This window comes from Nilaparvata lugens, chromosome 7, assembly GCF_014356525.2.
Source record: "Nilaparvata lugens isolate BPH chromosome 7, ASM1435652v1, whole genome shotgun sequence".
Taxonomy (NCBI): domain Eukaryota; kingdom Metazoa; phylum Arthropoda; class Insecta; order Hemiptera; family Delphacidae; genus Nilaparvata; species Nilaparvata lugens.
Window position 1 is genome coordinate 9,648,559 of NC_052510.1, and position 23,228 is coordinate 9,671,786.

General features: G+C 32.0%; 1 protein-coding gene across 10 annotated transcripts in view; it reads left to right on the top strand.

Annotated features, from left to right (window-relative positions):
* LOC111056919 (protein transport protein Sec16A) overlaps positions 1-22,853 on the top strand; it is a 78,150-nt gene extending 55,297 nt beyond the window's left edge. For 4 of the 10 annotated variants that reach the window (XM_039433645.1, XM_039433636.1, XM_039433638.1 and 1 more), the window contains 5 exons: positions 399-557; positions 2,818-3,217; positions 4,209-4,352; positions 5,972-6,078; positions 7,755-8,079. In XM_039433645.1, coding sequence (XP_039289579.1) covers positions 399-557; positions 2,818-3,217; positions 4,209-4,352; positions 5,972-6,078; positions 7,755-7,847 — 903 coding nt within the window. In that variant the 3' untranslated portion in view covers positions 7,848-8,079. Of the gene's footprint in view, positions 1-398; positions 558-2,817; positions 3,218-4,208; positions 4,353-5,971; positions 6,079-7,754; positions 8,083-9,195; positions 9,269-19,553 lie in introns of those variants that run through there. The other 6 variants (XM_039433639.1, XM_039433640.1, XM_039433643.1 and 3 more) reach the window with 5 other exon arrangements.
* Positions 22,854-23,228: the final 375 nt, after the last annotated feature.

A 23,228-nucleotide genomic window follows, 5' to 3' on the forward strand; every position in this document is an offset into this window, starting at 1 on the left:
TTTGCCATAAAATAATACAGATTGATAAAATAAATATTCTAACTTACAAAATGGCACTACCGGCTAAGAGCAACTTGTGCGTCGGCAGTGAGCTCAAACAACTAGGTACAGCAAACATGTCAATAGAAAAGAGAATAGAGCCTATTCAATAAAATTAATCTCACTATGTTGATATTAGCCATAAAATTTAACATAATCGAATAACATCATAATACGCTGAAAATTACACCATTTCAGAAGATGATCAGTCTTATGAAAAGTATTCTGTTGAAAATGACAGTATTTGGTTGAATAGACATGATGTTAAGCGATATCAGTCGCTTAAGTGATATTAAGCGTAGAAATAGAAAGTAGCTGGTTACTGGATGGTAACTGTTTTGTGTGTTTTGCTTTTCCAGGAGCCGAAAGGCGGGCAGAGCTCGGAAAAGTCGGCGAGAAAAACCAACAAAAAGGCAAAGGAAGCTTCAAACAGCACTGGATGGTTTGGAGGCATTTGGAGCACGTTCTCTCTCAAGCCCAAAAATCAGATGAAACTGCCTGATGATAAGGACCCTTCTGTAAGTCCTAAGTCCGAAATATCTTATTCAATTTCAAATACATTTCCTTATTTAGGCCCGTATCACATTGGGACATCAGGCTGGGTCGTCAGTGGGACACTGGAGACACCAGTGGTGCCTGTGTTTAAAGCGATCTGGAACTCCAAAGCTTTTGTCCCAGCGGTGGCCGAGTTGGACGATCAGAGTGATACACCAGCCGGCCGCAAAAATCGGGTGTCCCGGCTGGTGTTCCTGGTGTAATGAACACAATAAGAACTAATCCCCCGCGACTCGCACGGACATTAGGTGTCCTATTGGACCTACGGGTCCAATAGATCTTGGTTATAGGTCTTGTTTTGTTCGTAATTGATAATCATACCAGTGTTGTGATAAAATAAGAGGGTACTTATTTATTTATTCAACTTCCAACGGTACAACACCAATTTTACAAAAAATAACATAGAAAAACAGATAACAGCAAAAATATATATAAATAATATACAATATTAGAAAAATGTAGAAAAATAACATAGCTAAAGAGATACAAGCAAAAAATATATAGATAAAGTAATGTACAATAATAGAAAAACATCTATGTGGATAATTTAAGGATGTGCATTCAATAATTTAAAAAAAAATATTTTCTTTTTCTAATATATTGGACAGGTTCTTAGGACATAATCTATGCAATTGAAATATTTTTATCAGCTTCTATTAGCTAAATAGGGATAGAAAAGTCACTTTTTTGAGGCAGATGGTTCACATACCCTACAAAAACTTCTGGTCTGAAAAATTTGAGAAAAATATGCAAGTTTCCTCTTCAATATAGCAAAAATTACGTCAACTTTGTTTTTGAAAATCTGGAAAAAATCAGATTTTTATGCATTTTAAACTCCTTCACATTCAATGTTCGTTCTATAGACTTCAAATTCATAGCAACTTGTAGCGCTGTTCTTGATGAATAAAGTTGATGCTTAAACTTATTTTATAGACACAATAATAGCCGCTGGTATGTGCACCTTTAAAGGACGGTTTTACGCCTGCTATGCTCGGGCAGCAAGTGAATAGTACAGCTGGAGCGATCTAGCGGAATTAGTTTGTCCCTAGAGCTAAGCGCTCGACTTTAAGTGGTTTTATGCTTTATTTTGTGAATTTAAAGTTTGTTTCATGTTTTTACGAAAGTTTTACTATCAATCTATCCAAATTCAAAATTGTTTGTTTTATTCTGATCTATATTCCCAGATTGAGATTTGGCGTAGAAAATTGAAATGGACATAACCCAAAAAAGTTTTTGGCAATAGCCTGTTTTTTCTTCTCCGATCATTGTATTGTTTGTGCTAACCTAATAAATACATTTGAAAGACAAAAATGGGAATACAAAATAAATCATAGTTAACATACGATATTATATCAAAGTGAAAAGGTCCATGGAAGTTTGCCACAAGGGGCATAAACAAGAAAGGGAACACCAAAATCGCACATGCAGGGCTCTCTTCATAGTTCTCCTGAAAGAGCCCAGGGACACCCCAAAGAAATCAACGTCAGCTGCAACAGCCTCACAACCAGAGCGAAGTATTCTAGAAAGCCCACTATTATAGGCATAGGCTGTTGTGTGAGAGCGTCTGCGGAAAATGGACTTTGATATCTTATTGTGTTTCAATGATTTCAGTAGCCCTAAAAGTAAAAGCATTTTTACTGCTACCCTGGAGGAGTAAGTCTAGTTACATATACATATATTTTGAACGTACAGTTTTTTGCCGTCCTTATAAATTTTATTAGAATGAACTTGATGTGTTTATCATGTACAAATCACATATTATGTGTATCATGTGTTTGCCACGATCCATTCAATCTGGTAGAATTGATAAGGACGGCGAAAAATCGTACGTCCAAAAATTGATATGATGTGTGTAACTGGCTTGACAGTCGTTAAATCACGCCTGTAATTGATCAGGAACTGAACAAGTTGAACACCAGACCTTAGCCAGTCACTTCATACAATATTCAACTTGTCAAAGTATACATGTTTTATATTGGCATAATATTTTATTATATTCAGTTCTTTTAATAGATTAAATCATTTTTTTTATTCTACTTATTTAAATTTTTAATGCAATTCAGCTTATTCATTTTTTGGCAAAGACATTCCACAGTGATGATGCGGATTAATTATGTAATTTGTATATTAAATTGAAAATTGAGACGAATAACTAGCAAACGAATACTAATATATTATAATAAGGGAGATCCTTTTTTATTTTATCATTTTTTCTCTTTGCAGATAATCTGGGACGAAAAGCTGGGTAAATGGGTGAACAAGGATGCCGATGAAGAAGACGAGGCGGAGAAACTGAAACCGCCCCCCAAGGCAGCCGACATTCCTGGGTTCCGGCCTGCCCCCCAGGCTCCCGCACCGGCCGACGGTGGGGTTCCAACGCACCCCATGGCAGGTGGGGTCCCAACTCATCCTATGGCAGGTGGGGTACCAACACACCCCATGGCAGGCGGGGTTCCAACACATACCATGGCAGGTGGGGTGCCAACTCACCCTATGCAGTCTGCAGCTCCAGTAGCAGCTGTTAGCAATCAGCCGCTGCAGCCTCTGACCAATAACGGTGCGGCAAACGCTGCTCCCTCTGGGCCACCTTCTGTTAATATGTACAAAATGAAGCGGGGTAAAGGTGAGTTGATCGGATGCCACTTGTTTCATTATTTAAATATAAAGTAACAATAATCGTAACTTGAGGCTCATTTTCTTCAAACTAGACCTCTCATAATAATATTAGTACATATTATGTACTAATCATAATTGCCCTATCTTCCGTAAAATAATAATGATAATAATTTCTCTGATTGCCAATGAATTGCAACCAGAGGAGTTTATTGACAAAACATATACATAATTATTATATTATACATACAAAAGTTGCTAATACTAAACTTAGTCCTAATCATGATACCCCACTATAATAATATGTGTCGGGGTGATCATAATATTCTTTTCTAAAACATGTATAAATAAATGTTCTAGCATCTTAAATGTTTAATGATATGCCTTAGCGATTGCCGCATCTAATCACAAGAGCTCTATTAAAATGAAATCAAAGTATGTCATCCATCTCTTAGCACTATTCTTGTACCTAGTTGTTGAGCAACCTATTTCCAAATACGCAACGTTGAGTACTCAAGTTTCAATTATTGTTGTCATATGAAAAAGTTTGATTGCAATTGGAAAAGAGGAGTAGATGTAACTCAGTTTTCATGTGATTTCCATAAAATTGTTGACAGATATACTAATATATGAATTGAATTGAAATATCAACTCATTTTAAGTCTAGAAGCGCGAAGTTGAGCCACTTATCCCCCTTTCTGATATTAAATATTAACCTCAACTAACATGCTCTGTAAAATCTCAGTTGAAGGAATCTCCTCTGTTGTCTTTGAGAGTATGCTGTACAAACGTGTATTGTTGAGGAGGATCATTTAGTAGTTAACAATACATTTTAATAGTAGAATGCATGCATATATTTTTGGAACATTTCATCTATCAAAATTCGGAAGAGAAACAGTTTTGGACAGCCTTTTGTTCTCTACCGATCATTGTATGATTTTCAATATTCTAATTGCATGATTATTTTATGATTTAATTGAGAGCAATTTTACTTATTTCAGGCATAAAATCGAACTATGTGAACGTGTTGGACGGCATAAAGAACAGCAATCACCAGCCACCACCCGGCCCTGATTCCCTAATGATGCCCTCGGGACCATCATCTCTACCGCCCCCCACAAACAACTTCTTCATTCCAGCCCCAAGTAATTATGATTTTTTAAGAAGTTTTTGTAACTTGTGATTTTGTATCCATGTTGTATTGTATCTCAATCGCCTCCCTTAACAGAACTTATTCAACTCTCACTTGAAGTTGACAGCTGCTCGGTTTTGACTGAACAAAGTATTTGTCCTACTTCACAATTACTGAAATGCAAATAGATGTTCCTTATACTTTTAAAAAGTATATTTGTGTTCATCCTTCAAGTTGCAAACAGAACGAGTAAAGCCCTGCACACACACACACACACACACACACACACACACACACACACACACACACACACACACACACACACACCACACACCACACACACCACACACACACACACACACACCACACACACACACCACACACACCACACACACACACACACACACACACACACACACACACACCACACACACACACACACACACACACACCACACACACACACACACACACACACACAACACACACACACACACACACCACACACACACACACACCACACACACACACACACACACATCGATTTTTTTCGTATTTTGCCGTCATCATGAATTATATCAGATTAATCGAAACTTTACAAACATCATATGTTTAAATTCAACTGTTTAATCTAATATAATTTATAAGGATGGCAAAATACACACACGAGGTGTGTGTAGTCGTGATGAAGATCGATGTCACTAAACAGCTTTGCATTTGTTTGAAGCATTTCCACAAAAGTCTGTTAACTTTTAATCCCGATTAAATGCTACAAAAAGCAATCAGAGAAGCCTTCTTCTCAGAAAATCCTTTTCTGATTAGTTCCCGTGGAATTGAATCATGATTAAAATTCAACAGGCTTTTGTGCAACCGGGCCTTGGAGTCATTGTTGTAGATTTAGAAGAACGCTAGCGAGCTGAAATCGTCATATCGACCTGACCGTTCTATTCGTACCCTTAATAATTACATATCTAAATAATTATTTGTATTTCGCTTTCATAAAACTCATCATATTCAGTGGATAAATTAAAAAGTACTTTAGATGTTGAATCCACTGATAAATGCAATGAAGTCAGTTCGTGTTTCAGAGCTTTGTTATTGGTACTTTCAAAAAATAGTTGAAAATGTCTTCTTTGAAGTTTAAGTGAGTTGAACTTGATTGTTTTATTAATTTCAAAAATATAAAAGTTCAAGTAATCAGGTATTTTGACCTGAAAATGATCAGCTCTATTTTTTTTCTATTGAAAACAAAACAAGGATAACTGGAAAACGATGAAGAAATTTAGTTTACTCTAGGAAAACTAATGTTCATTGCAACTTGCAACTGGTTTCATGAACACTTGATAGATCTTTGGATATATTACGAAGCGAATTGAGCTTTCTCCCCTATCTGAAAAGTTAGAAAGTTTACTACATTATTTAGTAAGATGGGTAAGGAAAAACGTAGTATTTTCTGATTATTTACTGTGGGCAAATTGATTAGGAGACTAGGAAAGTTAGAACGCATTGTAAGAAAGTAATAGCCTATCTTTATAAAGTCAGAACTAACTACATTTTAGCTATGATTCTATTTTTCGCTTATCAACGTTTCTATCTTCTAACGTCTGTTATTTTCTATCTATTTCTTCCACAGTGGAAGGCAACGAGAACGCGCCTATCGACTTTCTCACTCCATCCGGCCCTGTCAGCTACGAATCGACATCACAAAACAAAGGCCTAGACCAACAACAACCTGCTGAGGTGAGCAACATTGAAATACGCTCATTTTTGGGTCCAAAATCCCACATGATCGTATTTTATTTTCTCGTTTTAAACCGCTCTGCTTCTCTTTCTCATCAAATACGCTCTCATACACACCCATGCTTGTGTGAAACAATATTGGAATTGTTGGGTTGTGTGTATCACATACATATTGGTGGTTCACTGCATATTCACTTTTTATCATGAAATTTTACCACCTTCCACATGGGGCTGGAAGTTTATGTGTTGGCTTCATTGAAAACTGACTATATATTTTTGATGGTTTGCGACTGAAACTAATGAACATCACAGTCGGATTCTCATATCACTCATATTTTTCTATCCTGCTTGTTTGGTATTTGTTACATGTTCAACATTCCATCGTCTGTGATATAATTTTGTTATGTTTCTTGTTGAATGTAGTATATTCTTTTGTTGAAAGTTACATCATAAAAACGATTTCCATAATTTTCCTAACTGGCTCCAAGTTAATTTTATACATATCTCTCGGATTTCTTGTTATTCTCGGAATTGTGTATATTCTTATTCAGGGTAACCTACTTATCCCATTGTCACTTCATTTATCCAAGTAACTAATACCAATTATACAAGATTGCAAAAGCAGTTTAAAAAGGTAAATGTTCCCTAATTTCCCATCAGTTTATTTGTTGAAACATAAATGATATGAGTTTCATCAAATTTGTGAGGCAAAAGTGTTTAGAATAGGGAAATCAATTGTCTCCATCCTATTATGACTGATAGCTCTGTAACTTTTCTCATTTTGTCTTTTGTCTCTCTTTTTAATATATTTGTCTTTCCTTCTCAAACTATATTACAATAGAAAGTTGAAAGTTAGATCAGTTCATAATGTAATAATAGATTGATCCTGAATCTTAATTGGACAGAATAGGGAATTAGCTTTACAAGGTTCTACCAAAATTGCCCTTCATATAATTTTTTGGATAATGTAACTGAGCATTGTTGTATCTGAAATTGTTGAAGTGGCAGAACTTTGACAGTAATTTTCACTTTACAACTATTTTACACTTCAACACTGATTGGAACTTTTGAGCTATCTCTAAAGGTGCCTACAGATTATGCGCCATTAACACACTCATTTCAGTATTCATCAGCTGATGCTATGCTTATTATATCTGTATCTTACTGTTTCTGTACACAGATATAATAATAATAGCATCAGCTGATGATTACTGAAATGCGCGTGCTTGTGGCGCATAAGTTTGTACGCACCTTAACATACCCTATTTTAAAAATGTATTTTCATTTCCTAATTGATTGATAATGTTCATCAATAACATATTTGCAACTTCAAACACTCAAATCTATTTATTTATTTAATCATTCAGAATTACACAACAACAGAAAAGTACCACAGACTTATAAGCCCAAAACGGTTCCAATTCTAATTTATACAACAGTCCAAATGTATCTAGGTTATGTGCCACTTCAACATTCTTGATATTTTGTCACTCATCTGTTTCAAAACTAATCATCAACAGGAAATCACCCTTATAAAAAATATATACGAATATTTCATATTACTCCATCCAACATTAATATCTTTAATAATTTATTCATTCCATATTATGTGTATTGCATGTTTTGTTAAATTTCAGTAGTGGTGTTGTGAAACTTATTTCTTGTTTTGCATGCAGCCTAATGACGGTTATGGTGGTGGGGGTGAAAACATTAACCAAGAGACTGCTAAAGACATCAACCACCCCGAAAGCAAAGCCATGACATCCTAGATCGTACCATTCATTATCGTTTTCGTAACAGTTTTCGTGCATTACCATTCACCAGTGTCGTTTCATGTGTTACCTATAATTCAAGTGATGTAGCCTAGTTACTAGTGTTGCATATTGCATATGATACAGTGAACAGTCTGACCAGCTATCACCCAAAAGACTGAAGTATCCTGAAATGACATCAATGTTAATAGGATCGTGAGAGTGGAGGATCAATAAATAATATTTGACTTGATATTGGTTGTTTTATCTTGTAAAGTATTGACAAGTTTAAAACGTGTTTGGCGTTTTCTTACTTGTTTTTTCATGATGGAAAAATACCACAATAAAGTCATGAAAATATTAACAAGTATTTATAGTAGTTGACTATTCCTTATTTGTTTAATTCATGATTAATATGATTCGTCGGATCCATTTCATGGATTTCAATAATATAAATTTGATTCTGTTGACATTTGAATTAGTTTTTGGATGAGAATAGCCTAATTAACACTATTCTATTAATCTTGAAAATTGCTGAATTTTTACCGATAATTAATATTATCGTCATTAATAATAGCCTAGCACAACATAGTCATGAAAGTAGAAAAACGAAGTCAACTTAGCGAACAAGGCCATTATGCAACTACATTGCTGTGATTGCTGTGAAGTTTTCTTTGCAGTTAAAAACTTCTAAATAGTTTATCAACTTTCACGTCACACACCAGAAAAGACGGATAGTTGCATTCTCTGTGCCGGTTGCACAAAATCCGGTTAAATTTTAACTGTGATTAATTCCACGAGAATCAGTCCGAGAAGCCGTGGAATTAATCACGGTTAAAATTTAACCGGCTTTTGTGCAACCGGGCCTCTGTCTTATTTCTTGTTAATTTTCTTATGCATTCTCAACTACGATGTCAACACTATCGATATTTCATTTTGATCGAATTATTGTAAAAATAATTGAAAACTTTCCACTGGTTTGAAATTTTTACTATAGTTAGATAGTCTGAGAACTTACTATCAATATTACAGTCTAATTATAGTTGAAAAAATTCAGCAGGTCGGTGTTCCAAGTGAAAATCAAGTGTCAAGAAAATACCTATTACAATATTGATCAGTATTTAGTTTCTATAGTATTATAATTATATTTTATAAGTTTTCATGGATAAAAAATGAGATTTCAATAATATAAATTTGATTCTGTTAACATTTGAATTATTTTTTGGATGAGAATAGCCTAATTAACACTATTCCATTAATCTTGAAAATTTCTGAATTTTTGCCAATGACTTTCTAATATTATATTCTAGTGAGCAAATTAATTTTATTCTAAGACTGTGCTAAAATTGTATTTTTTCTTCTATAGAAGAAGACGAAAAGTGGCTTAACCTTTCTTGGTTTGTCACGATGAAGAATTGTTGAAGTTCGGCAGTAATTAGGTCTGTAGTAAATACCAAAAGTTCAGTTTTATGGTCGTGTTTCTTGGAGTTTGAATTCATATTAGTGCAGTTTTATAATTTCTCCAGGTTTGCGTTCAGTTTAATCATAGATTGAAACTAGATTTAGAAAGAGTTTTATGCTTTATTAATCTTATCGGATCGCATTTTGAAATGTACCTGCAGATGTTCAGGGAAAAACAAGTCAGTCCATTCAAGTTTTGTTTCCGTGAGATTTTGAAAAGCTGAATGACGGAGGAATTTTTCTTTGAGATATTGCTAGAAATGGAAACCTCTAAGCTACTGAGTTGAATTATTCTAGACATAACTGTAAATTCGTTTTTCATTGATAGTGTTCTGCTTCGAATTGAAGTTTTATTTTGGTATTAAACAACTGGAAAACTGTTGTTTACCACTTGATTTAGTAAGTGCCGGTTGCACAACAGCTGGTTAAATTTTAACCGTGATTAATTCTACGAGAACCAATTAGAGAAGCCGTCTTATCAAAAACGCCTTCTCTGATTGGTTCTCGTAAAGTTAACCACGGTTAAAATGTAACCGGCTGTTGTGCAACCGGGCCAAAGTGTTACAGTAGTATTTTATTAACTAGATTTAACTCAACATGCTAGTGCAATTTTATTTAAGAGAAGTGTCTTTTTTCTCCTCTTCACTAATCTAACAGAAAAATTTGAATCTAACTAATTCCCTGATGACTTCTTCTTATTAATTGCATGAGAATTTTAGTGTCTCAATATTCACACTGATTTCAATCACAGATTGATCATCTGTAATATTTCCTAAGAATGTTTTAGATCTATCTTCAATATTGACGATTGTGCATTTATGTGTCCTAGTTCGAATAATTTATCTGGGTAAAAGAAGTGAAATTGAGAAAAATATTTTTTTTTCGTTTACTCTCTCTCTCTCTCTCTCTCTCTCTCTCTCTCTCTCTCTCTCTCTCTCTCTCTCTCTCTCTCTCTTCTCTCTCTCTCTCTCTCTCTCTCTCTCTCTTCTCTCTCTCTCTCTCTCTCTCTCCTCTCTCTCTCTCTCTCTCTCTCTCTCAACGACTCCACGATGCTTTTTCCTCATCTTTACTAAATTCCAACCGTTTTAAAAGTAATAAACTAGTCAACTTACTATTATTAAGTTTTTCTTCGATCAAGCTAAGCATTAAAATTATTTTATAATGCAATTTATGACTCATCCACTCAGCTTACATTCTATCTTATAAATAATCTTCTTTGTCTAATCTCGCAGATCCTTGCTCATTATATCTCCATAGGTTGCTTTTTAGTTCAGATTAATTTCATTTTATGAATTTATTTATAACTCAAGCAATTCAATAGTTCAATAGATACCATGAATCGATAGACCATTTTTATCGCACTATGGTACTCTCCTGTTGAACGAAATTTAGGTTTAGTAATTGAACTTCGAAGTTTCAAGGTCGGCGAAGTTTATTGATGATTAAAAAATATTGCAAAGAGTTCAAAACTTGTTTTAACACTCTCTAGATAAGATAATTTTGTTATTTTTCTTGAATCATTGCTCATTTATTTGTATCATGGAATAGAATTCAATAAAATTCTAGCTAGTTGATTTCATCACACGCTGTATATTAATGCTAACAAGCTTTTGCTTAGCAAGCTTAAATCTGGGGAAAATAATGAATAATTATACTAAATTTCAGTTTCATTGAGGCAAGCATTCAAGAATAGATTCACTATTAGAATTGAATAGATTTATATTTTTCTCAAACAATTGCTATGCACTTGTCTTCTTTTAGAAATGTTGATGCTCAACATTATTGTCAACATTCTTGATTGATTATTTTGTGTATTCCTTTGTATTTGAGAAGGTGTGGAAGGAAAACTTTTAATCTTCCTATTGAGAAAGTATTTCAATCACAAAAATCATACATGCAATATCTGGTTCTCATCTATGTCGTAGAATGTTTTTTAATAACCAAATGCAATGTTCCTCTTTTTTTCTCTCACAGCAGATTCTCAAAGTATTTTTACATTCTTGTATTCCAAGAGTCATCAACTTTCTCCTTTCGCCATAATTCAATTACTTTTTACTTTCAAACCTGCAAAAACTATCATTCTACTCTCCATTAGTGTTCCTGTAGCTGTAATTGTTTACTCTGTTATAAAGTGTTTTCCAAAACGATCTTTATCTTCATCTCATTTGAATTTGGTAAATTAGCATATGAAGATATTCCTTTTTTATTTATTCATAATTACCAAATATCGAATCAACGAATATAGATAGTTTCGACCTTTTTACAACACTCCAGTGGAGCAGAATAATCATGCAGAATGTTTTCTAATCAGGAAAATATCATGTTGTGGAAAGAATATATCGATACATTTAAATTTTCATCATGAAAAATTAATATCAGTTATTTACAAGTCTAGATTACTGTTTTCCTTCCACCACTTTTGAATAGTAATTATTAATTAGATTTTAATTTAAATAGTGTACAATATTATGAGTTATTTCTACAAATTACTCATTGTATTCAACATCTTGAGATCTGACTGACATTAATTTGACAATTAAAAAATATTTCTCATGAATGATTGCAATAGGATATGCTTGACAAATTTGTATTTCCATAGATCGATTTGGAGAACTAGTGAATAATACTAGAACCACTCATTATCCTTCTGTAAAACGTGTGCTCTGTAGTTTTATGTAAAACTCAGTGTGATTGATGTGTTTTTCGCTTTTAAAACTGCATTTCTAGATACATCCCTTTTAGATTTTAGAATTAAGATGGAATGACTCATTTTACGAATAAAAAGTTCTAGTAAGTCGACTCTGGATTTGTAATCCAAAGACTCCATCACTGTTCTGAAAAATATATTTCTCTCGGGGAACCCTCGTTTTTCGATAACGTTAATGTGTCGATCCTGGCCTAATCTGTCCAAAAATAGCCGTTACATCATTTCAGAGGTTCTGAAATAAGAATCCATAATAATTTCTATAGAATATTGCCAAACATTGACAATCGACTAACGAATTCACCTCCATCTCAAATGTGGCTCTAGATTGTCAATGTTAATGACTGAGACGTTACTCTTTTTTGAAACTTATTTTTATTATTAATTATTATTACAATTGGATTCAGGAACATCAATGATAGACTGCAGCGTTTTGCAATCAAATTCAAATATAACAAACAAACAAATAATTAAATTTTTTGATTTCATATAAATTTAACCAGGCAAACCAACTTTTTACTTGATAATTCAATATCTATACATTATTATTGACATTGAGATACAATCAACGAACTGTAACATTACATGACAATACATTTGACAGTTTAAAATCATATTTGCCACAATTTATTATTTCGATTTTTAAAGATGTTGAATGAAAAAGACTAAGAAATTGTCAAAAACCACAGATTTATTGATACTTAGAAGGACCGGTTTCGGTTATTACATCATTGTCAATCTGTGATAAACTGTTTATTGATTGTCAATAATTGATAAACAGTTTATCAGAGATTGACAATGGTGTAATAACCGAAACTGGTCTTTCTAAGTATCAATAAATCTGTGGTTTTTGACAATTTCTTGGTATTTTTCATTCAATATGGATAATTACCACAATATCAACTTCTCAACTACACAAAAAATTTTAAAGATGTCTCTTTACAATATCGTCAAAATAAGAACAATCGAACTAGCGACCAAAAGCTCTGTCCCCACCACTTTTGTTGTACCCTACAGTTGAAGAAAACTATCTTTTGATATCAGTATTGTCCATATGATACTTCAAATCACTGAGATAGAGAAGCTCTGATATACCTAGCGCATAACGAGAAGACCCCTGGTTTTCATTGATAGCAGAAGTTTTCAAATAGCAGACATGGCACCTCTATTTTTTATTTTGTGCAATAGTTTATTCTAGGGAAAAATAAAGGTCTACTATTCTATTCTATTCATTGATTCAGATTATCAAGTGATAATTTGACATCTTGTGGGAACGGACGTTTAGTCAGGGGGCAATCACACAAAGTATACAAAGTTAGTTGAGATGTCAGTCAGACCTCGATGTGTTGCGATTGCATGCGATGGTTGCGTTGCGTTGCGTTGGCATGCGATGCGTGTTGCGTTGCGTTGTGTGATTGTGATGGCCCGTGCGTGTTAGCACCTTTCACGCAATTCGACAATTATTTTACGATGACCAACCTTTCGACTTCCAAATTGGATTTTGATAATGTTGGATTCAATCTAATTTGATCTATCAGTAGATTGTCATCTGTTATAAAATGATAGCCCTGTCATTATCTACTCGTAGATTGTCTTTACTCCACCTTTTATGGCTACAAGTTGCTTTTTACGCTACATATCCACTATTTAAGGTGCATTTTCGTTTGTGCGTAAATTTCCGCAGTCAACGACGACAAGCATTGTTGACATTCATATTTTCAAAATTTCAAGTGTGCTAAAACAGCTGATCAAATAAATGTTCATTATTTGTCTTTAGTTTTAAAGAATAAAACATTCTAATAATATCAACATATTGCCATTAAAAAGTATAAGCTCAACCTGCCCCATTAAAACATAATTGAACACAATATTTTAGGTTATGTAGACAAATTGAAATCTACCCAATCTGAGATTCTCTCCCAGTCGTGGTCGACGACGGCATTTACGCACAAACGAAAACCCAGCTCAATGTGTCAATTTTATTTTTATATTCGTATATTCATCCTTCAAAAAAATAATTCACATATTCATTTAACTTATGAATTCAATTATCTTCTTTCAATCTATCTTTAACAAGTTTTATTTCATTTTCTGTATTGATATTCTATAGTTTTCATTATCCATCAGTTAGTTAGCAATACTATTATCGTGTTCATCACACCAGTTTGTCTTGATTGCACTTCTTTTGGATTGCTGTGCGCATAACAATACGTAGCTTTTTGGATGTTTATTGTTTTGTATAGTAATTATTGTCATTTAGTTGTAAGATAACAATAGATTATCAATACTGCTAGTGAGCTATTTATTAGCTATGTATTAATTACTATCAGACAAGTGACCTTTAAATTCAGATGGTTTGTATTTTCGGGTAGATAGAATTGGCAAACTCAGAACTCGCTGACTCCATGTTAAATTGCCTTATGATCAATACTAGACAGATCAGAGCAGTTTTGATTCATACGGCAGTTTAACATGGAGTCAGCGAGTTCCGAGTTAGCCAATTCTATAAACCCGTATTTTCATATCAATTTTGCACCTTTGGCGTGGTGGCTGTTGGAAATTGCTTATCAGAGTATGCAAGCATGCATATTCTAACTTATTTTCAATATTGAGAAATCCTGCACCGGTTGAGGTCACTGGAATAACATTTAAAATATCACACTGGTTATGGCAGATTGAAGCAAATTCCTGAAAATGCACGTTTCTTAATAGACTACTGAAGTTTGATAGTTTCTTGTAAGTTTAGTACTTACATTTCTTGTAAGTAGTAAGACTACTACTGATAGTTTCTTGTAAGTTTGATCTAAAGTATAAGTTTTCCATGTAGCCTACTCAATCAGCTTTCCGATTCACTTACATGTTTGAAAATATTAGTTATTTAGTACGAGATGCAATTATTATTACTGTTTTGAAATGGTAACCTAGTCTGTGAATGTGAGATACGCATCCTTTTACTTCCAAATTTTCAAGTGAAATAAACACTCCAAATTTAATAAATAAATGAGAATTTCATTTTTCAACTAATACTAATTTTACTTTTTGTTCAGTTGAGAAGTTGATATTGTGGTAATTATTCATATTGAATGAAAAAGACTAAGAAATTGTCAAAAACCACAGAATTATTGATACTTAGAAAGACCGGTCTCGGTTATTACACCATTGTCAATCTCTGATAAACTCCCTGTTTACTCTGTAAACTCTGTTGTTACACCATTGTCAATCTCCGATAAACAGAGTTTACAGAGTAAACAGGGAGTTTATCAGAGATTGTCAATGGTGTAATAACAGAGTTTACAGAGTAAACAGGGAGTTTATCAGAGATTGACAATGGTGTAACAACAGAGTTTACAGAGTAAACAGGGAGTTTATCAGAGATTGTTAATGGTGTAATAACAGAGTTTACAGAGTAAACAGGGAGTTTATCAGAGATTGTCAATGGTGTAATAACAGAGTTTACAGAGTAAACAGGGAGTTTATCAGAGATTGTCAATGGTGTAATAACAGAGTTTACAGAGTAAACAGGGAGTTTATCAGAGATTGTCAATGGTGCAATAACAGAGTTTTTAGAGTAAACAGGGAGTTTATCACAGATTGTCAATGGTGTAATAACAGAGTTTACAGAGTAAACAGGGAGTTTATCAGAGATTGTCAATGGTGTAATAACAGAGTTTACAGAGTAAACAGGGAGTTTATCAGAGATTGTCAATGGTGTAATAACAGAGTTTACAGAGTAAACAGGGAGTTTATCAGAGATTGTCAATGGTGTAATAACAGAGTTTACAGAGTAAACAGGGAGTTTATCAGAGATTGTCAATGGTGTAATAACAGAGTTTACAAAGTAAACAGGGAGTTTATCAGAGATTGTCAATGGTGCAATAACAGAGTTTTTAGAGTAAACAGGGAGTTTATCACAGATTGTCAATGGTGTAATAACAGAGTTTACAGAGTAACAGGGAGTTTATCAGAGATTGTCAATGGTGTAATAACAGAGTTTACAGAGTAAACAGGGAGTTTATCAGAGATTGTCAATGGTGTAATAACAGAGTTTACAGAGTAAACAGGGAGTTATCAGAGATTGTCAATGGTGTAATAACAGAGTTTACAGAGTAAACAGGGAGTTTATCAGAGATTGTCAATGGTGCAATAACAGAGTTTTTAGAGTAAACAGGGAGTTTATCAGAGATTGTCAATGGTGTAATAACAGAGTTTACAGAGTAAACAGGGAGTTTATCAGAGATTGTCAATGGTGCAATAACAGAGTTTTTAGAGTAAACAGGGAGTTTATCACAGATTGTCAATGGTGTAATAACAGAGTTTACAGAGTAAACAGGGAGTTTATCAGAGATTGTCAATGGTGTAATAACAGAGTTTACAGAGTAAACAGGGAGTTTATCAGAGATTGTCAATGGTGTAATAACAGAGTTTACAGAGTAAACAGGGAGTTTATCAGAGATTGTCAATGGTGTAATAACAGAGTTTACAGAGTAAACAGGGAGTTTATCAAAGATTGTCAATGGTGTAATAACAGAGTTTACAGAGTAAACAGGGAGTTGATCAGAGATTGTCAATGGTGTAATAACAGAGTTTACAGAGTAAACAGGGAGTTTATCAGAGATTGTCAATGGTGTAATAACAGAGTTTACAGAGTAACAGGGAGTTTATCAGAGATTGTCAATGGTGTAATAACAGAGTTTACAGAGTAAACAGGGAGTTTATCAGAGATTGACAATGGTGTAATAACAGAGTTTACAGAGTAAACAGGGAGTTTATCAGAGATTGACAATGGTGTAATAACCGAGACCGGTCTTTCTAAGTATCAATAAATCTGTGGTTTTTTTGACAATTTCTTAGTCTTTTTCATTCAATAATACTAATTTTAGTTTTCTAGATGTTAGGATTGATTTTTTACAATTGTCTAAAACTTTTTATTCAGCTTTATAATTAGAACTAATTATCTAAATTTTTTAAACTTTCAATTGGGTTATCAGGTCTAAAGCTAGATACTCTGTAACCACTAAACTATTCATTTTGTTTCTGTGAGCAAGTAAAATCTCTCGAATTAGTCAATTTTTGCAGCAAATTTATAAGCTTCATTCTATTAATTACAATAGAATTTAAGTGATAATTCTGTTGAATGAAAAAGACTAAGAAATTGTCAAAATTTCATTCAATATGAATAATAATTACCACAATATCAATTCCTCAACTACACAAGAAGGGATAAGTCTATTGATCGTTCAATAGAAATATGAAATAACTTCCAGGGAACTGTTTTCAATTTTATAACTTGTTTTCATTCCCATTTTACTTCCTCCGTCTTTGTTATCTGTTCACTCTTTTCTCCAGTGAATGTAAAGTTATAGTTTATCATGTTAAACATGTATATTAGCATTGTACATGACTCCTATAGATCTTCTAAAAACCGAGATAGATGAAATCTTGTTGAGGTTATTCCATGATAATTTTTCAAAATCTATGGTATCATTTTTTGCATTACATTGAACTCCTAAAAAAACTTTTTACTCATATAATAGAACTTTCACTTATATGATACTAACATCATTTATTAAGAAGCTCATCCATATACTAAAAAATGAAATAGAATAGAAACCCGTTTATTGAATAAATAAGCTACCTTTAGCGAACCTCAAATTGGCTGCTTGTCAAGGTACCATATACAAAAAAATTAAATATAAATATACATATATCAGTGAACGTTATTTTTACAAGAATTTACTTAACAATTAATATTATCATATTTAACAGTTGATATTAACTAATATTAATTATTAGCTTAGCTCTCAAAATTCACAAAAGTGTTATAATGTATAGTCAACCTGAACTTACATCCAAAAATAAAACGAAATGAATTACAACAATACAATACATTAGTAATGAATTCAATTATGCTACAACTAATTATTCAACAACATTTTTAAATTTCTTTTCAATAGGCGCATATTAACAAACTCAGCACAATTATCGGGTAAATCATTGAAAGTTTTTGGTACAATATAGATTAAGTTGTTTCTAGCTAAATTATTCGAAGTAAATGGTACAACATACCTCTCATTCCTTATCATATCGATTAACTTTCATAACTAAATATTTTTTACTAAAATAATTTTCTAAAATCAAAGTAAACAGAACTATTTCTTTTATATTCAAAACCTTGCTTCTATTAAAAACCAATTGCAATAGTGATTTTAGAGGAGTTTTTTATCTAAATTTGTTATTTGTTGTAGAGTTCAGTTGACGATTAGGCTCCGGTACAGTTCTTTATTACTATACAGAGTGTTTCAGAAGTAGTGTCGAACATTTTAGGATATTGATCCTGGATGATAGGAGACTACAAATGTATTTAAGTGCCCAAAACTCAGCGGCTATCCTTATAGCTGTCATTTTGTTTTTTTCACATAGGAATTTTTATCTCAAGAACGAAATTATGTATTGATCTGAAATTTGGCATGAATATTTATGCTATAAAGACTCGACTTTAAAAAATAAAATAAAATAATTTTTATGTAAATTTTCAAAATAGCGGCCATTTTAAATTTTCGATGGCAAATTTCACAAACATTGTTCACTTTTTGAGAAAATTTACAAGAGACAAAAAAGTTAGAAAATTTTATCAAGATTCTAAGGATACCTTATTTATTAAGATTGGTCAGAAAATAACAAAGAAATTATTGTCGTACAGCATGCATGACCATGAACAAACAAGATCATCTGAAGAACATTGTAAAATGAGCTGGATGGCCATATTGAGCCATATCGAAATTCAAAGCTTCATCTTCAATACAATTTGAATTGAAAATTTAATATTGATGTTCAAATTGTGAAAAGTGGTCATGCATGCAATACAAAACTAATTAATTTCTCTGTTATTCTCCAACCAATCTTTATATATAAGGTACCCTTAGAATCTTGATAAAATTTTCTAACTTTTTTGTCTCATGTAAATTTTCTGTAAAGTGAACGGTTTTCGTTTAATTTGCCATCAAAAATTTAAAATGGCCGCCATTTTGAAAATTTACATCGAAATTATTTTATTTTATTTTTTAAGTCGAGTCTTTATAGCATAAATATTCATGCCAAATTTCAGATCAATACATCATTTCGTTCTTGAGATAAAAATTCCTAAGTTAAAAAAACAAAATGGCAGCTATAAGGATAACCGCTGAGTTTTGGACACTCAAAATACGACATTTGTAGTCTCCTATCATCCAGGATCAATACCCTAAAATGTTGGACACTACTTCTGAAACACCCTGTATATTGATTATCCCTTTACTATTATATCTATAAAATTAAATCCATTGTACTTTCCTCTTGCTCATTTTAAATTTTACTTATTGTATATTTTTAATCAATCCATTCAAATAAGTTAAATGTGATTTTACAATTTATTCCAATTGTCCACATACCAATTCACTGTACCTAGTATCTAGAACATTGTTCCAATTCTTCAAATAAACATTCTATCTCCAACTTGTCACAAAAATTCTATAAAATAATGATATATTTTAATTTGAATCTATTGTTTATGTGTGTTGCAGGCCCCATACGGCTCTCTACAACAATCAGCCAGCTACTATAGGTAGTCAAGGAGGAGTGCTAGGCAATTCAATTAGGACATCAAATTATAATAATTTACGGTATTTATTTACCTATGGTGATTGTGTTGTTTTCGATTTTTTTAATAGACAAACAATTTTTGCTGAATTCACAATCTGAGAGTACTTGACGAGAAGGTGCAATATATTAGGTGATTACGGCCTCATTATGATAGTACTGTTTTAAACTAGGATTGAACTGTGAAGTGGTACTGTACTGATTTATCTAGGCACTTTTTGAACAATTTATATGATAGTGTGAGATTTGCTGGTAATGAAGTGGCTGACTGCATAGTTCGAAGGAATTCACTTCAAGAAAGACTGCAACTGTTTAGTGAATAGTTAGGCCTCACGTATGAAAGTATTTATGAATTGTGACATTAATGCTGAAGTTGAACTTTTGATTATTTTATTCGTTTATTGCTTTATATTCGATCTTGCCCTTTAGAAAAATTAATGTTGATCAAATGTCTTACAATAATTTTGTTGAAAAACTATACAATATGCTGAATAACTGTGTATCTTTTGTACATTACAAACTCATGTGATTTTCTCTTCAATTTCTGTTACAATATTTTCTATTTATCAATATCCAATAAACTTCAATAATTATATTATTTGAATCCACTTTCATTGTTGAAATTCATATATTTGTTTATAGTTTATATCTATTATACTAATCACCAGCTGTAAGCAGTCTGATATAACTGTGTATCTTTTGTACATTACAAACTCATGTGATTTTCTCTTCAATTTCTGTTACAATATTCTCTATTTATCAATATCCAATAAACTTCAATAGTTATATTATTCGAATCCACTTTCATTGTTGAAATTCATATATTTGTTTATAGTTTATATCTATTATACTAATCACCAGCTGTAAGCAGTCTGATATAACTGTGTATCTTTTGTACATTACAAACTCATGTGATTTTCTCTTCAATTTCTGTTACAATATTCTCTATTTATCAATATCCAATAAACTTCAATAATTATATTATTTGAATCCACTTTCATTGTTGAAATTCATATATTTGTTTATAGTTTATATCTATTATACTAATCACCAGCTGTAAGCAGTCTGATGATAGATAATCATATCTCATGTAAAAACTAATAGGAATTATACAATTATTAATTGTGAATGTGTAAAATAGATTTTCTGATTAATGTATTTTTGTGGATCCCTTATTACCATGTCTACTGTGGTATCAATTGCTGTTGTATATCAATTCGGAAACAATTTGAAAACTGTTCAAGATATTAATATGTTTTGCTCTGTAAAATTAAGTTGTCTGTAATATTTTGTTTCTTAAAGATTACCGTACCTATTTTTATGTATTGTCTTTCATATCGAATGTGAAAAAGTAAGTTTAAAACATTATTTTACTAATCTTTCCATCCACAAATTCTATATTATTTATTGTTTTATGTGTCTATGTCTATTCAAAGATGATTTCTAAAAAATATTTGTTGAACTTTTCTTTATTTTGTCGTAACGCACGATTCCAGTATCCTCAGCTCTGTAAAAATTTTTCAAAGGTGTTTGATCCAAAATTTCAGAAGATTCTACGAGTCTTGATAATCATTTAAACTTGAATGCTCATTCAACATATTCATGAACTGTAATTTTTATTCTCAACATCACAGATAGCAAATTAATTTTTCTGAGTAGTCCTGAAGGTGATATTGTGGTAGTTATCCGTACTGAATATTATTTTATTCAGTAATAAATTAATCCTTATTCAATATCTCAGTAGATTCTAAATTTTAATTTCTAGCAGAATAGTTTATATACACATTTTATATTGTTTATTATTGTGCTGTGTGTTTTTGTGTATTCATTTAGATTCACACTATTCTGGTGCTAAGGGTATTCTTAGTGTAGAGAAAATAATATTTTATATTCAATCTTTTGCAAACAGTTCTATATCGTTGTAGTGCGTAGAATATCACCAAATCACTATAAGCTTTACACTTGTTCTGTGTGTTTATTGGCTCATAAAATCAATGTCGGTAATTGCTCATCAATTATTGTTATTTGTAGCTTGAATGTGTAGATGTAAGTACTTATATTTGTTGAGACAAATTTGCTTGAACATTCTTTAGAATTTTTAGAGCAGCTTCAAACTTGTGTTTCATGTGGTTATCAATATAATTCTTGGGAATGTTTTAAATGTGGTGGATTCACCGTTTGTGTGCGTTACTTAGAATACATTATGAAACAATAATTATTTTATCTATAAACCGGGAATTGAATTTAACTATCATGATTCCAGTAAGCTACTAAATTTGATTTCTTCTTAAAATCAAAATAATAACTTCCTCAACAAACCTTATCTGTAACAAAATAGAATAGAGTGTATAAATTTGTGATATTTCAACAGATACAAATTTCTAAGCATATCGTATAATTCTTGTGTCGTATCATTGTGAAACTAGGTAATTATCTTGAAAAATTATCTCTCGTGGAGCATTTATTATTTGGTATAGATTGTTTAATTTATTATTTAAATCTCGCCAATTAAAATTCCATATTTTGGTGCAGGCTCAGAAATTTCTATTAGCTGTATTATAATATTATTAAAATGTAGGTTAGATAATTATGATTTTTAAGGATTTAACAACATTGACACAAAAAAGGTGTGTCCATACATTTCAACCCTGGATAATAGGTTTGTTTTAAAATATCTTTCCTCTGTGATTTGAAGAACACTTTGATATTTATAATGGTCTTACAAATTCAAACACCAACAACAATAATGAAATGGGAGGATCTTTGAATTCAAATTTAATGCAATAAATCAAACACTTGAACTAAATTCATTTGATTATTTGGAGCCAGATATTAGGAGAAACAAACAATTTCTATTATAAGTTGCAAATATTAAGGAACTTTAATAAAAAATTATCAGTTTGGTAAATTTCTCATATATTTTTCTTTCTCTTATATTATATTTTTTGTAGATTCAAAGATTTCTATGGTGTTGTAAATCAATTTATTGTAGATGTATAATATTGAGAGATTTGTTGAATAAGTAATAATTTTATTAGTGAATTTTGTAGTATTCTATATTTGGTGATGAGTTTTTATTATCGAATAGGATAATGATGATAAATTGAAGTGTATAGCCTAATGCAAGTTTTAATATGTTTCCCATAGTAATGTTATACATAATCAAATTATTATATATTATTGTTTGGATGTAATATTGTTGAATATAATTGTTATAAATTATGATATTTAGTTCTTTATATTAGGTCTATTCCCATTGTTTTCACAGATGGAAAGTAGGTGGTTTCCAAATCTAGTAGAGGAAAATCTATGTGGGGAAGTACCCCTTGATAAATGATGAAATATATTTAAAAAGCTTATCGATTATTCAATACATTATATCTAAACACTACATTCAAAAGGATTAGGCCTATATTCTTCCACGCAATCAATTCATTTATTTTATAATTTACTACTCTCAATGCTCAATAAATAAGCTGTATAAAGCTGGGTTTTCGTTTGTGCGTGAATGCCGTCGTCGACCAGGACTGGGAGAGAATCTCAGATTGGGTAGATTTCAATTTGTCTACATAACCTAAAAGATTATGTTCAATTATGTT